This window comes from Notothenia coriiceps, unplaced genomic scaffold (genome assembly GCF_000735185.1).
Source record: "Notothenia coriiceps isolate Sejong01 unplaced genomic scaffold, NC01 NC01_scaffold00037244, whole genome shotgun sequence".
In the NCBI taxonomy this organism is placed as follows: domain Eukaryota; kingdom Metazoa; phylum Chordata; class Actinopteri; order Perciformes; family Nototheniidae; genus Notothenia; species Notothenia coriiceps.
Window position 1 is genome coordinate 13,275,608 of NW_011369945.1, and position 16,854 is coordinate 13,292,461.

Genomic DNA, 16,854 nt, shown 5'->3' on the forward strand with positions numbered 1-16,854 from the left:
TCTGCACATTCTGCAGATAGTAGAAACAGGTCTGGCATTGTGTCTCTGTGTGTGTGGGTGTGTGTGTGTGTGTGTGTGTGTGCATACAGTAGGCACACGTGCAGCTGCATGTGGGAGCATATTAGCGAGGCACAGATCCTTTTTTTTGCGAGCGTCAAGGTCATTTCCCCGCTCTGTAACATTAAAGTATAAATGTGAAAACCTGCGTTTCACTCATGCACGTGCACGACACACGCTTTAACCTAGATGCAAGCCATTATCACCGTGGCACACATGCACACCCAATCCTATTAGTAGCAAATATGAAGAGGGGTGAATATTTGCTTAATATTTAGGCTGTTGCGTAACCATCCTTATTTACGACACATGTTGAGACTCATGTGGGGGTTTTTACAGTTCAAGGAGGAGAGACACTGAAAGGCAAGGAGAGGAAAACAAGTGAAAGAAAGGGAGAAACAGGAAAGGAGAGGTCGGAAGAGGAAGTAGGGAGATAAAAGAATGGAGAAGAAGAGAAATTAGGGAAGTTGGAAAGGGAAATAAGAGGAAAGGAACGGGAGAGAAGAGAACAGGTGGGTGGTAGAAGGGGAGGAAAGGAATAAGTAGGACATTAGATTGAATAACCAACGACAAGAGGACCGGCTGTGAGAAAAAGAGAGGAAGGGCTCTCCAGTGCACGGTAAAGGTCAAAGGAGACATACGAGCGTGCACTCCTCGCTTTCATCCTCTACCACGACTTCATCTGCTCTTCCTTGTTCCTCAAACCTCTTATAATGCCATACATATGAGCCCAATGAAATGTCAACAATAGATTAATTCAAACGTCTAGAAAGAAAATACTCTGGGGATTGAAACCAATTAAGTGAATTAAATAGATGTACTAGACACAATTGATTCACAGCATGATGTCTGCAAACATGTGCAATAAGTCAATGAGACCGTGAGATTGATTGTTTCTCACAGATCAACACATTTGGAGATGTTGTTTCCGACAGATAAACAAGAAGTAATCTTAAAGGATAAGCAATCACATAGTCAGAAAACTGATGAATAAACAGCCTAAAAATAGACAGGAAGTCAAGTCCCGAGCACAGATCTTCCTCCTCAGCTCTGAGGATGTTCCTATCAAGTGTCAAGCTGTCCTCCAAAGCGACATACATCATCACATATGATTGGTTAGAGTATTTCAATAATGCCAGTGGAAACCCCCCCAAGGAGGATTGCTGTCAAAGGGAAGTCACGCTTTACTGGCACTGTGGTTACCTCAGGACAAACAATTGTATAGATAAAAGGTAAAGTGGGGTTCCCTCCGGACATCTCTACTTATACAAGATGTAAGACAATAATAAAAGCTACAATGAAAGCTTATACAATATGGAAACAGAAGAATATATAAAAAGGCATATGTCTAGTTAAATAAAGTGCAAATATGGGCCATGAGCCAGTGGTTTTCAGATCAAAAAGGGTGAGTGGGGTATTGCAACATTTGGAGGCAGCACACACACACACACACACACACACACACACACACACACACACACACACACACACACACACACACACACACACACACACACACACACACACACACACACACAATATAATGGAAACAACAACAAAAGTACACAGAGCAAAGCTTCATCTCCAAAAACTGAAATTGATGATAAGTCCACCTGAAATGCCAAGGCGGCATTTCAGCTGAGTTTAAAAGGGGGACGCTGTGTGTGTTTTCATGCTGTGGCCAAATAGACCTTTCCAGCCTCCTTTTTCTCCCATGTGAAGATAAAATGTTTCACTATGGCAACTAGGGCTTCCCCCTCTGGGTCAATGAGTTGTCTAGCTAGCTGGTTGCTTTAGTCGACTACAATTATTCATTTTTTGGGGCATTCTTCATTCTGACTTCCAATATGTGCACATCTCCGAATCAACAATATTTTTAGTGGTGCTTTAGGGTGAGTATTTATTGGAGAAACTTGGTTTAGGAGCAACCAAATTGTATACATTTTAGTTGACTCAAGGACAGCCCTGTAGTCTCTGAAAGATTAGGATTTTAGGGTTGTTTGGTTTAAGTATAGTAGTAAAGGATAGGATAAGCCTTTAACTAAATCACTGAAAGTCAATCCAATATCCTCACAAGTATCCAAAACAAAAAAGCAGATACTCCCACTCAATGATGGGGTGCCCTACGTAACGTTCCCTCTTTTTGGATAAGTATTCACGTGCGTGAGTGCTCTATCACCATCGCTAATGTGACGCCACAATGGAGTGCCGGTGATGTGGGCCCGGTGAGGGGCCAAAGTCATCAATCAGGCGGATCGAAACCGCAACGATAAATCAATAGCGGCCCCCGGGAGCGATGACAGTGGCGCGTGAATCCGCCTCGGTCTCTCTCGCGGCCATCCATCAACAAGTCCACAGTTCACCAAGTACAGGGCAGCAGCCACGCGCACAGTGGCGGCATGTTAGCGGTTGTACGGGAGGCGTGAGGGTAACATTAACACATGTCAGTGTGTGGAAAACGAACCGGGACTGTGGCGACAGGGTGAAGTTAAAGGGGAAGGGCTGCGTGTGTCCGTTAAAGTGGCAAGCAGCGTGCAGCACGAGGGGGAGTTGCTGCGTAGAGGATAATTACCGACCCGAGACCACCTGACACAATAAAAACCTACAAGTGACAATAGAAAGGTGGAAGAAAACCTAATAAAGGGAGACAACGCTGCAAGTGCTGCTGCTGATGGGAGGAATCACACTGGAAAAGAAGGTGACAGCCACACTGTGAGACTGTCACATCTGTTGAGGATAACAACTGGCTGACACCCGCCCAGAACCTCACTTACACACCTACCGATGGTGTCCGGTCACACGCGCGTCCCCCTGTCCTCTATCAGTGATGTAGTCCATTCAATGCGAGTGTTTTCTTTTTACTCACCCCGTGTGCTGTCGCTGCCAGTCTCCGTCCGCTCCCCTGTCCTACGGTGTGACTTAACGCGAGAGAAGGCGAGCCGTGGGCGCGTGCAGCCCCCACTTGCGCCATCCATTGCTGCGGTCGCGGCACGCCGCTCTCGCGATACCGTGCCATCTTCATAGGAGTGTGTGTGGTGTGACGGTGTGACGTAGCAGTTTTACCAGAGTCCCGTTGGCTCACTCAGCCCGATGCCGCCGTCTCCTGGGCGAGAGGCGAAAAGAGCAGTAGGATGGTGATGTCATCCCGTATTTGATTTTATTTATTTATTTTTGATAAGGACAATCAGACTGATAGACTTATTATACCTGAGTGGGAGGAGTTATTTTATTGATGGGGGACCATATATAAAGGGGGGGGGGACAAAGAAACAAAGAGAGTCATCAAGTTTTCAACAATTTTAGTATCAACTCATTCCCTACACAACAACAACAACAACAACAACAACAACAACAACAACATCAAATACCTTAAGTGGTGTTTTTTTTAGTAATATTTGTGTCAGTGACTTGGTTACATTTTCATTAAATACAATTTTAAAATCTGGTTATTGTTATCTCAACATCAAATTACATTAAAGTCTTTGCTGCAAAAATATCACCAATGGTGTCATCATGACATTTTCTTTTGGAGAGGGGCCACAGGTGGGGTCCACATTCAGTGTTACAGGAGCATTAACCCCATTTGTTTGGTTCTCTCACACACCTCCACAGTCAGATGTAACCTCCTGTCAGAAACATGGAGAACACCTGTTTACTTCCTTTCATTGGAGATCTGCCCGCACAAGTTTACTGTCACACTGCTGTTCACAGAGAAGGTGAGAGGTCATCTTATAGGCATTTACAGAAATAGAAACCTTTTGGGGAAATCCCCGTATCTGCTTTCTTGGTAAAAGTTAGATGAGAATTTTGATTTCTATTTTAGACATTTTGTTTATATATTCTTTATGTGGGTTAAAAACCCCACATAAAGAAAGGCTTATAAGATTTTTTCTTTTGGCTCTTGCTTACTTACTTTGGGACCTAATCCGCTACTTTATTCATTTATTTTAGACCTTTGACGATGAGTAAAACAAAGAATTCAGATCAGATTTATTTTCCAAACTGATGTTGTAAAGTTCTTCTTTTTTTTTTTAAATAATCAGGACTTTTGAGTAACACTTCAACAAGTCCAGGACTTGCACAGTGTTGAAATGAGAAGCAGACAGACCTTTTGTAAAGGGGACTTTATTGCATAAATACATTGTTTTAAGAGTGCAGAGTGCTCATCTGTACCTATTCACACAGGTCTTACATCGGTTCACAGCATGCTAGATATGGGTAAGACTCAATCATGGTTGGAGATGATGGGATTAGAAAGCACACTATATGGGAGATTCTAAGTCATTTTCCATCAAGTCGTTTTTTAAGTTGTTTTTTTTCCCAGCAGTTCTACCAATCATCATGTTGTCAGTCATGTGGTGTCAATTATAAACTGTGCCTAATGTTCTCATTTATTCACTCATGAGGGTGTTTCCTTCATGTGTGTGTATGAGTTCCAGTGCATGTATTGCTTGTGTGTGCAAGCGTGTTCACAGGTCGTCTGTCTCATCGAAGGGGATGATGTCCATGTCCATGTGGAGGTTTGAGTTGTCCTCACTGCAGATCCATCCAATGGGGGTGCGGTTGAATGAGGGCCGTGTACGCATGTCCCCCTGCTGGCCGGGCAAAGGCTCCATCTCGTCTGTGCCATCATTGAACTGTGGGAGTTCGAAGGTCAACGCCTTGGACACCTTGTCTACGCCGCCAAATGGCAGCGCGGTCCTTGGGAAAGAGAACAAAAGGAGATACAGGAAGTTAGGGAGCAAGAAGGGAAGACCAGGAAAGATAACACACAACATACAGAACATATGACTTGTAACGTAATTTTATTACAAATTACGTGAAGTTTCAATGTTACACATTGTTTGCAGGTTGCAGGGATGATCTACTTAACCAACTATGTGTCATGAGAACAATGGAATTTCAATTTCAATTCAAAGAAAATGTATCTTCTTTGTTGCGCGTTTAAACACAAAGTTACTGAAGTGAAATTACTCAAAACATTACAAGAGGCGGAAAGCATTGCCGTAATGGTATTCATTTAGCTTTTTATTATTTTAAAACAGTTTGTAAAACATAAAAATATATCCCTAAGGTTCCAAGATTGATCTTAAGTAAAGGATGGTTTGAAACTAAAATAATGTTTGTTGGGTACGTCTGGGATTTTTTTACATTGACAGGAAACTTATTTGTGATGCATCAAAAACAAGCCTAACACAGGAGAAAATATGTTTCCTTTGAAATTTAATTTACAATTCAGTTTTGTATTTGTAGGAGACCAGGCTGACTGACACAATTTATATACTGTATAGCCAATTCTTTTTGACTTATAGGCTAACGCAAAACAACTATGGACAAATTAAATCAAGTCAGCTAAATTCAATGGTCTCATCATTTTACTTTGTGTTGCATACAAGGAAATGTGATGCTTGTTTGTGTTTACCTGTTGAAGCTCTTGTACATTGGCAGGTCAAGGTGCTCTTGGATGGGTCCCGGCATGCAAGACCTCATGGTGGCTCTCAGCTCCTCGTTGCCCCTCATGGCCCGTTCCCATGGCGATACGTAGATGGGTACATACTGCTTCCTTCTCTTCTCCTTCTCTGCTTTCTCATCCAATATCTCTTCTACGACTGAAAGCACGCAGGAGGGGAGAAGCAGGGAGATTTAATGCAAAATCTTAACAGAAAGAAACACTGAAAAAATTGAATAATAATCTTTGACCCCACCTTCTTCCTTCGTTACATCAGGCTTTGGTGGGACAGGAGGGGGGCACATCAGCATGTTCTCAAGATTCTGCTGGAAGACAAAAAAAGGAAAATCATTATTCTGCTCCGTAAAGATCTATACACACAACCTAGTGTTCACAAACACAACCTCCCATTCTATTATTCACTCTAGAGTCTATACCTTGTTCATGGTAGTCACGATGAACTTCTCTACTCTTTGCTGTCTCATCCTGAACATCTTGGAGCCCTTGTTTGTGTTCAAAGAGAGCTCCTCCAGCATGGTGTCCTTGGGCGTCTTGATCTTGGTGCCCAGGTCAAACTCAGCAGCCTCGGAGTCTGACTCATCATCTGACAGGAAGAGGAAGAGGGTGTAAGGAAGGGATTAAAATATTGCAGGTGGTGTATGAGGAGAAAAGGTAGGGAAGATCTTTATTGAATTATATTGCATTACTGCACCAATAAGGTGCTTTTATTTTCATCAAATGTTCTGTTGATCTGTCCAATCAGTTCAAAAGTAAAAAGCGTGTTTTAATAAAACAAATGTTATAACTTTTGTGAAGACTTTTAATAAATACAAATATTATCATTTTGGGAAATATCCTTATTTGTTTCCAGCAACTCTTCTAGAAACGTATATGACGCTACAGCCAGCATTTCTTAAATTAGCTTAGCAAAAAGACTAGAAAAAGGGAGAAACACTGAGCCTGGCTCTGACTTGTAATTGCACTGTTGAGGAACCTGCAATCTAAGTTTTTCATACATTACATAATTACACCATATGTGTATAAGTTATGACAATAAACCTTTGAATCTTGAATCCAAATGTAAGGAAATATGCTAAGACACAGCACATGTTAAGAAATGAACACCTTATACAGTATCTTGTGTACAGCAACAGTAAAGTGTAAAATAGTTGTGACAGTTTAAGCAAAGCTAACCTTTTTTGGCTGTATTCCGAGTGAAACGCAAGCCATACATCTTCCGTACTGCAACGTATTCCCTTGTGAATGTTTGAGCAGTGTTTAGTTATAACAGGATTTACATAAAGTGCATGTTATTGGGCCATTTCAAAGTGGACGGGCCTTAAATGTAGACTTTTCACATTGGCTTGACTGCATAGGGAGAGACGTCTCTAAACCAGGGGATGATTTATTTTGAGCTAAATCAACTACCCTGTGTGAACATTAAATGTAATGCTTTAAATCATAAGGTCCTATATGCGCTATGGGCTTCAGGAATGCAGAAGATCAGTGGAACATCTGGGTCATTTTATTCCTCGAAAGTCAAACATTTTTGGCTTAATGTCCCATCTCCAACATTGTATCAAGTTATCTTTATACATCATCTCTTATGTCATATCTTGTTTTACACCAGAAAAGCATATGCTGTTAAATAGGTTCAAGATATGAACAGTAAAGGCGTAAATTATTCATTCAATCCTCGGCAACTATGAGAGCAGTATTGATTTTATTCTCAATACTGCTTGGGAAAGAAACCCAAGAGTACCAGTTTTGGGCGTTTTTTTGTTTTGTTAATAAAGTCTTGGCGGAGGTAAAACACTTTCTGAAAAGTGCTCTCTCTTATAAGCCAAAACCATTTGGAAAATTAAACTGTGGGTTTATCTTCCACTGTATATCTTAAATTAAACAAGGGATGTATGAGAATGAAAAGGGCACATTTTAATCCTCTGTTATTCCATATTATCCTTGTGACGAATTAGAGATGAAACCTAGTGAACAATCATGTTATGGGGTGTGTGTGTGGGGGGAGTTGTAGGGGTTACTAGGCCAAAGCAATATAGAAGAAAAGGGCACTGGGGAATGTCAAGGCAGGTTTTCTGTTAGAACTGTTTATTGAGGGAAATCCTAATAACACACTGCCGCTCTCCCTCTCTTTCCACTCTTCTGTTTCAGTGATGGAGAGATCTGATGAATTTTACTGCTCCACAGAGCTCCTCATAAAACACTCTTCTCATCCACCACATACACTCTGATATCACTCATAACACCTGGAGTCCAGCCATAAACCGACACGCACACATGCGCACGAAACCCATCTATAAAGCGGGGAGTTGGCATTGCAATGCTGCGGAGAGCTGTTAGCAGTACCTCATAAATCAGACTTGTGCAAGTGGGTGTGTATTAAGTGTGTGTGTGTGTGTGTGTGTGTGTGTGTGTGTGTGTGTGTGTGTGTGTGTGTGTGTGTGTGTGTGTGTGTGTGTGTGTGTGTGTGCAAGAGAGAGGGAATAATTGTGGTTGCTGAGCAGAGCGAACTCTCCCATGGGAATATTGATTAGAGTGTTAATTCAGAAGAATGCGAAACTGGAGCTGGCTGCTGACTGGGAGGAAATTGGACAGACTGACAGAGGCAGGGGGAGGACGGACGGACGGACAACGTGCAGGCATGGGACAAATGTCACAACGACACAGTGGCAGGGATGATTGATAGACGAGTGGGTATTAGCTGGAGAAAAGTAAGGGATAAGCAGGGTAAGCTCCTGACTGACTGACTGAAAACAAACTGGTGAAAAGATACAGATGTTGCTGCAGATCTGACAGCAGAAGGACAAAAATGGGGAAAGACAGATTGTTGAGGCAAAAGCATGTAAACAGACACTCAGACCATGCTCAGATTGCACTCTCAGGGATTGGCAAAGGATATATTGTTGTTGGTAGCATATTATGCAACAAGTAAATGTCAGTCATATCGGCTCTGTGAGACCGCCATTAGGCATGGTGTTACTGTTGAGCTAACATTTGCTTTTGCCAGCAGGCTAATATGCAGATTTTTAGCAATTTTTATTTATATAATACAATTATGTCACCTATCTTGATTTACTGTGTTGGCATGTTAATTCTCTGATTAGCACTAAATAAAAAGTATAGCTATGGTGAATGAGAATATCATTAATTGGGCAGGATTTTGGTCATAAACCCAAAAAAGTATTGATACAGATTGAAACCTGATGATGGCTCTATATGAGAAGTCAGAGGATCAGAAAAGTTATTAAAAGTCATCATTAGTTTTTTTCACACAAACATTAATGTTACTGTAACGATAAGTCAGGGGATCACCAGAGTGATTATAGAAAAACTCAAACGTAATGTAACTCAACATCTTACTAATCATACTAATTATTAAAAAGTACAAATAGCACAAATGTATAAGTACTAAATGATATTGCACTTAAAGTATCAACAGTGCTCGTATGCTAAACCATATCCCTTTTGAGTGTTTTATATTATATAATATCATATTATATTATACTGGATTATATTATTTTACATTGGATTACTCTTGCATTAATGTGCGAACAGACTAAGGCCAAAATATGAACCTGTTCCAATATTTTTACAAGTTGTGTTGATTCCACTTCAGGCGCCTTCAACAAATATGGTGGGAACAGATTCACCATACTGGTATTTTGTGTTGCCTCCAATGGTGACAGATTTGTGGCTGCTCTGCCATCTGATAATGACCAACATCCCTTCAGGAGATGCCACATGCAAGTAAGAGATTGTGTTACTGCTTAGAACCGGTGTGTGTCCTTATTACATTTTAGGATCATAAGACCGCATGCAACGTTTACAACCCAGCAGTTCAATTTACACACACATGGGCTGTGCAGATGGCAGACTCCACGGAGTAAACCTTACAAATGAATTTGACATTTACTCGGCTGGATAGTCAGATCCCACGGGAGAAGGTCTTGTGTGCGTGCGTGCGTGCGTGCGTGCGTGCGTGCGTGTGTGTGTGTGTGTGTGTGTGTAGGTGTAGGTGTAGGTGTGGGTTTTACCATCCTGGCTGATGTTGGACAGGTCAGTGATTATCTTGTAGGCCTTCTTCCTCTTGATTGGAGGGACAGGAGTGCTGGGAGGCATGGCTAAAGGACAACAAAGTGGAAATTATGACCTCGTAAAAATAATTGTCAGCGTGATTTACCTTTTTTTCGGGAAAGAATTGCAGTTGGACATTACATCTGGACTCACTATTTCCAGATCTTTCACCTGCATTTAACAATCGTCTCACTATTGAGATTTACCATCTTTTAAGATCGAAATATTTAAAGCTGCACTAAACAATATTTTTAAATTAACATTGATTCAATTGACTTAAAGGTTTGCTTGTGGTGAAAAAACAATTCTTAACCTACTCTGCAGTGTCCTACTCAGCTGACCAGAGCGTTTTAGCCCTCAATGCTACAACCAACTGTGCACCACCTGCCCAATCCCAAGACTGCAGACAAAAAGGGTTAGCAACTAGCAAGTGAAAATAGCGTAGCATTAGGCAGCTAAAGAGATTGGTGGAGACCAAAACAGAGCTTTAAAAGAGTAAATATTGGATTAACATTCATCAGGTGACCAGTGACATGACTCCATTTGAATGTTGTGCTGGAGGTTGTAACATAGGCAGCTGTTTGCAACAATAACTTTATAAGGCTATTTATATTTAAGGAGACTGTCCTGCCTAGGGGATCTTTTACAGTGTAAAACTACGTTTGCGATATAAAGTGGTCTCAGATCAGTGAAGTTTACATAATTTACTGAATGTATTATTGTGTGTTTTAATTCTATTTCTAATAGCATATCAATTGCTTTAACTTGTAATCTATCATTAATTTAATTTAATTTAAAGTGTGAGACAGACTTAAAGGATCTTTAAGAATTATACTCCTAATGCTCGAATGTTTTTGGTCTCTCGGGGTCCAACAGAGACAGAATTAGCAGCAGTGAAATGTGAAACCACAAAATTGTTTGCATACTGTCAGTAGTTCAAGAAAAGTCTCTCTTGTTTTCCAAGATGTGTTTCTGTACAATTAGTTAGCACATCACATCCCAATTTCTAGCAAGCTCCAGCAGAAACCTCACTGGGTTCTGTAATTATTTTAAGCACAGGGCTATTGTGTGCGGGAGGACTATACACATAATTGTGTATAGTCCCCCCCGCATGCCCTAGAGCAGGGGTTCCCAAAGTTGGGGTCGCGACCCCCCGGGGGGTCGCGAGATGATTACAAAATTTAAATTTAAAATTAAAATAAAAAAATAAAAAATTGATTAATGTTTTTTATATATATTTTTTTTAAATTATTATTAATAATAACGTTTGCATAGACATTTTCAGGGGCGGACTAGCCATCTGTATAATTTCCCCGCAACGAGGCTCCCCCTTCGACAATCCACTAGCGCATTGTTTGTGCGGAAAACTGAAATTAATTCACTAGCCCCCCACCCCGTCGACAGGGGGTCGCCAGTCTCTGGCACTGTTATTTTGAGGGTCGCGGGCTGAAAAGTTTGGGAACCCCTGCCCTAGAGGACTACCATTCCCAATGGCAGCTCGTGTCTCTCTTGGCTAACCACTCAAATGGGGGCTGGCAGTATGTTGCTGTTACCAGGGTCGAAAGCAATTATGTAAGGCTGGAGGTGAGTCCCACTACAAGAGAAAAAGCTGGCTGGCCGGTCTGCAGGGAGACAGTTAATGTAATTGCTTTTCATCTGCTGTAATTGAAGCTCATTTCCTATCCTGGGATTCAGTACTGTGCGCTATTTTTATGTACCCATGTTCTATAGTGGAGGAGTGGGACTGTACATTTAAAAGTACCAGCACACACACTCACGGATTTGCACTCAAATAGCTTTTCTCTTGTGATTAATGTGAGTCATTGGCCATGGATTAAAACTGGGGATTACAGGTGTTTTTGAATGTTCTGGGACAGGCCGGATGGAGGTAAGCTGCTCTGCTGGAGGGCCTGGGTCTAGTTACCACCTCTCTGAGAGAAGAGGCGCTCCTATGGTGCTGACCCCCCTACCCGCCACGACCAGCCGATTTTAGCTCCTGATAAATCTTGAGGAGACAGCTGGGGAGGAAGGGCAAAAGGGCATCAGTAAGCACATTCCAAAATACACACTTAGATCCATACCCGTAGACTAAAAACTCCAATGCAGAAGGCCACATTCATCCCCTACCACAGTGTTAAGTACAGCAAGAGCGGGTGGAAGAAATCTACCATCTGGCACACATGATTTAGAAATAATTACATTTGAAGCAACGTTTTACTCGAGAAACTGTATTAGCAATAAACCGGTCAAATTAAGTATCATGTAAAGCAATTATTTAGCTATTTCTGGGACATTTAAAAAAAAATAAAAAAGTTTAACATATAATATGAAGTAGACCATCTGCTTCTCTTTTAACTCATTAATGTATTCGAAATACTAAAACCTCCACAGGCCACGGCCAAAATCCCAATACTACAGGACTTAAATTGAACTGTCTCACTGTATTTAAATAGGATCTAGAATGATTTGACAACTCTGTGAGCATCAGTGCCAGATACTCCACAAACACTCAAGGCACGTGTGAGAGACATTTCTTTATAGCTGCGGTCACACAATATCACTTCTCTAATGTCTTACCTCAGACCCAGTTATCCACAGGTCACAGAAGGTCACAGAAAAAAGGTGCTGCTCAGAGGAGGAGGAATATAGATTTCCAGGTAGATTTGTGTCCAAGAGCTTGTATTGTACTGCCTGCCCTCCTCTTCGCCCTGGAGAGAGTGAAACCCTATCATTAGGGCTGCTGCAATGCTATGGGCCAGGCTTCAGGGTTGGGGGGCAGGGGGGAGGGTTTGGTTGGGTAGGGGGTAGAAAGGGTGGGTGTGGTGTTACAAGTTCACAGGTTACTAAGATAAATGATCATAGAAAACTGACAACGTTTTTTTGAAAGTATCACATTTATATATGTATTAAAAAAAAACATAGAAACAAATAAATTACAAATGTTAAGATGACATGTAACGTATACCCTTTTCCAAAAAAAATGTTTGCAGGTTTTGCATTTTGTGACTTGACAGTAATAATGTTTTGTTTGTTGTCAAGTAGGAAAGGTGACTTTAAAAATATAACCTGTTGGTGTCCCATATTTTTCCCTTTCAGAAAAACCAGGGCTATTTTAAAATGAAGAAATAGTTTAGCAAGAATTCATAACATTTGATAATAAGCCTTTGGAACACAGGGAAGGAATGCATCGGTAGCATATATTTAATCCTGATTGTGAAAGTCAGCAGATGTTAGTAAAATTGATAAGGATCAGCACGATGATTTCATTGAATTCCAAGCCAGAACCATTTGTCCCATCCCTTCAATTCACAGGGAAACAACAGCAGCTTTTGATAAGATGACAAATTAAACCTGAGAATAGAAAACATATTTCTAGCAGTTACCTTCTTCCCCTGTCTCTTGCATGGTGTTATGTGCTTAAGGGCATTTATGCTTTTGTTGATGTGTCTTTCTCCCCCTCTCATAGTCTCTATTCATCCTCCTCCAGCTAAACAAATGTTGTGGCTTCGTGCCTTGTATGCTCCCGGCTACAGTGTGAGTTCCTCGTCAGTCACCTGCTTTTTAGGAGTCAACCAGAAGCCTTTATATATATTCAAATGACAATGTTTAAAACAAGGGTGACAGGGGTTGCTCAGGGCAGTGTTGGGCAAGTTACTTTTAAAAAGTAACTAGTAATAGTTATAGTTACTGCTCTCAAAAAAGTAACTAGTTACTTTATTAGTTACTAAATTATAAAAGTAACTTGTAACAAGTTACTTTACTTTACTTTTAAAATAATAACAATACAAATACAAGTTTTGTTCTGTGGCACAGTAATAGAAAATACAACTCCCCATCATTGTAGCAATTATCATTATGAAATTTAGTGGAACAATAAAACACAAAAGATTTTTTTCAGACATTTTGACAGGCATCTTTATTGTAGCCTCAACAATCAAGATCTGTAGTGCACTTGTAGTGCAATATGAAATAAAAACAACTACACTCTTTTGGCAGTCTGGGTCACTGCCGGTGGTTGAGACCATGTACATTACTTAGGTGCTTCAGGAGATTGGCATTGCTGTTTTTCGATGTGGACAATGCTTTCTGTCCTGCACACAGTTTACCGCAAGATTTTTTGCGTCCTTTATCCCCACAAATTGAAAATAGTGGTTATATTTCCAAGTTGCAAATGCGCTGCTGCTCTCGCTGATACTTGCATCTGCCATTGTGTGTGTGTGTGTGTGTGTGTGTGTGTGTGTGTGTGTGTGTGTGTGTGTGTGTGTGTGTGTGTGTGTGTTGGTGGTGGTGAGCGTTGCCGTGTGTGCGTGTGTGCGTGTTAGCATTAGCAAGTGTTCGTGTGTGTATTTTCCCCATAAGGCAAGACCCGCCCAACTCTGTCTCTGATTGGCTTACCCTGAAATGTTACCCCGCGTTAACCAATCATCACTCCTCTCTGGTTACTTTCACTTTTCCATGGTGCTGTGAGAGGACATCGCTGTATTCGCCTGTAATCCGCAGGGAGATTCGGTTCAGTTCCATCACATAATGTAACGCAGTAACGCACCCATTTAAATCACAGTAACTATGACGGCGTTACTTAATTGGAATAGGTAACCAGTAACGCTATTAGTTACTGGTTAGCTAACTAACGCGTTAACGCGTTAGTCCCAACACTGCCAGGGGTCAGTAGAGATGAAAATAGAGCTAAAAGAGAGGACAACAGCCTACATAATCAGGTGGCCAGAGTCAGACACATGACTCCAAATGAATGCTAATGACTTTGCTAAATGTGCCAATAGCAAAGTATTTATGAACACATTTAACGTATCCACTTAACAAAGTTTGTTACTGCAGAATTACACAAAATTCTGTCAATGGACACACCAGTGGCTCTGTGCCGCTTTATAAAGCTAGCATGCAAACATGATTACAATGACGATGCTAACAATAAGATGTTTAGCAGGTTTAATATTAGCCAAGTTCACCATCTTTGTTAAAAAGTCTATGCATGTAAACATCTGTAGTTCAGCACTTAGCAAAAGTATATTGGGCTAATGGGATTTGTTTTGCCGGTCCTTCACCAATGTATTAAAGGGGACCTATCATGCAAAATGCACTTTTTGATGTATTTTATACATAAATATGTGTCCCCGGTGTGTCAGGGAACTCACGCAGCGTCAGAAAATAAAACCCTCTCTCTTTTCCTTCGTACCCATATCTCTAATAACGGGGCTACAACGGAGCTGAGATTTGCGGCGATTTGACGTCATATCGGCGGCGGACCCACATAAACGTTGCTATCAGAAACAATGCCCGTTTTGGACGTAATATGGTCGGTGTTTACATTAGCATCGCTAACACTCAGAGCTAACCTGTACTGCACAGGGCATGTGTGTGAAGAAGCAGGAAATAAAAAGGAACTCACCTTGTGGTATAACCGGCAAGAAGGCCTTTGAGCTCCATATTGTTGCAGAAATAATCCTTGATAATCCATGATATGGCGTTTCATCACCGCAGTATCTGCCGGTAGCATCTCCCACATGAGCAGGCATAAGCTCCCCTCCCTCTTTTTTATCTTTTTTTTTTTTAAAGCTTTATACATCAAATCAGCAATTTTGAAACAGGAAGTAAAATAGAGGGATATGAGGCATGGCTAGAATCTGTGATCTGTTTGGTATTTTGAGCAAAACACTTCATAGACATGTTTTTTATATATCTTTATATATCTGAGACCTATGCTATTGCATGATATGTGACCTTTAAAAAAAGTTAAAGGCTCACCAAACTGATTACATATAATCCCAAGGGGAACATGAATGTCTGAACCACCATCCATCTACTAGTTCTTCAGATATTTCAGAGGTAACGTTTACCTGCCAGTGGCGCTAAATATAATCTGATTCACCAAGTCTATGTAAGAATTATTCTTTGGGGAACAGAAAAGTCAGTACATTTTTAATGGCATCTAATAGCTGTTAAGATATTGCAGTCTGGACAAAAATGGTGAGTCAACCAAGCACCATTGCACCATTGCCGACAGGCCCTTTAAGATTGCTATGCTCAGAGCCATGCCACTAGCACAGATAAAAATCACCCATGGAGTATGGCAGTCCTGAAATTGGACATGCCAGGTGTCCTTGATAGAGATGTGTGTGTAGCCTGGTTATAAATCCATCAGTCTATAACTCCCAGATAGGGTTTATTACCAAGCTGCCTGCTTATTAAAAAATGTCTTTTAGTTATAGTAAATTAAGCCAAACAGATCAGTCAATTGTAATTTATTATTTAGACTTAAAATACCTAAAAATAAATGTATTTGTCCATTATCTGACCTGACCCTAAACCCTGACCCCTTACCTAGACATTTGACTCTGTTGACGCAGAACCACTACACTTTGGGAAAGCATCGGGAGGAGACAGGATGTACAAGGTGGCACCTCCCCTCAGCTTTCAATCACATTGTAAAAAAGGCCATCGGAATTAAGAGTTTAGTACTGAACCAAATAACTGGAGATTAACAGCTTCAAAAATAGGTGAAATGGAGTGTGTGTGTGTGTGTGTGTGTGTGTGTGTGTGTGTGTGTGTGTGTGTGTGTGTGTGTGTGTGTGTGTGTGTGTGTGGTTAGCAGCTAAAGTTAGCCCCGCCTGTCACCAGATCTCAGTCACGGGTCAGAGGTTAGATCCCTTTCTGTGGTCTTGGTTGGGTTTCACAGCTCCAAGGCCATCAGTCGGCATATTTAAACAGCTCTAAAATGGAGGCCAACAATCCTGCAAAGATGTGTTCAACTGCAATTATCAGGAACATAATCTAAAATAGAAGAGTATGAAAAGAGATTAATGCATTTTACATTTTGAATCTCTTCATTCAACCGGATTTCTAAATATAGGCTCCTATGTAAGGATCTAGAAAATATATTTAAGATGTATGATAAAACAACGCCCTCTGCCAGATGTATAACTGTTTTGTTAAATGTGAAACATGCACTTTCTAGTCATGTAAAAGAGACAAACCATAAACTGTAGTGGTGCAGCATGTCTAGATGGCACATCCTACAGTGCCTCCATGTGGTGAAAGAAAAAAACAAACATTTCCTGATGCCGGAACTATCACTTCAAAGGCTTTGTATTTGGTCTTTAAAATCCCCGAAGAGCAATTAAGCTATTAGACGAGTCAGTAAATGCCTGAAAGAGAGATAAATGGAAAAAATGAATGAAAGGAGGAGATAGAGTAATGTAGGGGTGGGTGACACAGGCAGAAACAGAGTGACAGCTGAG

The 16,854-nt window shown here is 41.0% G+C and overlaps 2 protein-coding genes across 6 annotated transcripts in view; both read right to left on the reverse strand.

Moving 5' to 3' along the window:
• The window catches only part of usp54b (ubiquitin specific peptidase 54b), a 96,992-nt gene extending 93,952 nt beyond the window's left edge, over positions 1–3,040 (reverse strand). The window contains exon 1 of one of the 3 annotated variants that reach the window (XR_800465.1): positions 2,924–3,040. The gene's annotated coding sequence lies outside the window, so the exon portion shown is untranslated. Of the gene's footprint in view, positions 1–2,839 lie in introns of all 3 variants that reach the window. The other 2 variants (XM_010793602.1, XM_010793603.1) reach the window with 2 other exon arrangements.
• Positions 3,041–4,166: 1,126 nt separating this feature from the next.
• myoz1b (myozenin 1b) lies at positions 4,167–12,331 on the reverse strand. 3 transcript variants are annotated; one of them, XM_010793606.1, is made up of 6 exons: positions 12,176–12,331; positions 9,559–9,645; positions 5,944–6,110; positions 5,763–5,832; positions 5,480–5,666; positions 4,167–4,758 (listed from the first exon to the last, which is right to left on the reverse strand). In XM_010793606.1, the coding sequence occupies exons 2-6, from the start codon at positions 9,641–9,643 to the stop codon at positions 4,527–4,529; spliced, it is 741 nt and encodes a 246-aa protein (XP_010791908.1). In that variant the 5' UTR covers positions 9,644–9,645; positions 12,176–12,331; the 3' UTR covers positions 4,167–4,526. The 3 variants fall into 3 exon arrangements, with proteins under 3 accessions (XP_010791908.1, XP_010791910.1, XP_010791909.1); XM_010793608.1 differs by having other exon boundaries at positions 4,169–4,758; positions 5,763–5,829; positions 12,176–12,319; XM_010793607.1 differs by lacking the exon at positions 12,176–12,331 and adding an exon at positions 11,450–11,470 and having other exon boundaries at positions 4,169–4,758.
• Between the last annotated feature and the right edge of the window lie 4,523 nt (positions 12,332–16,854).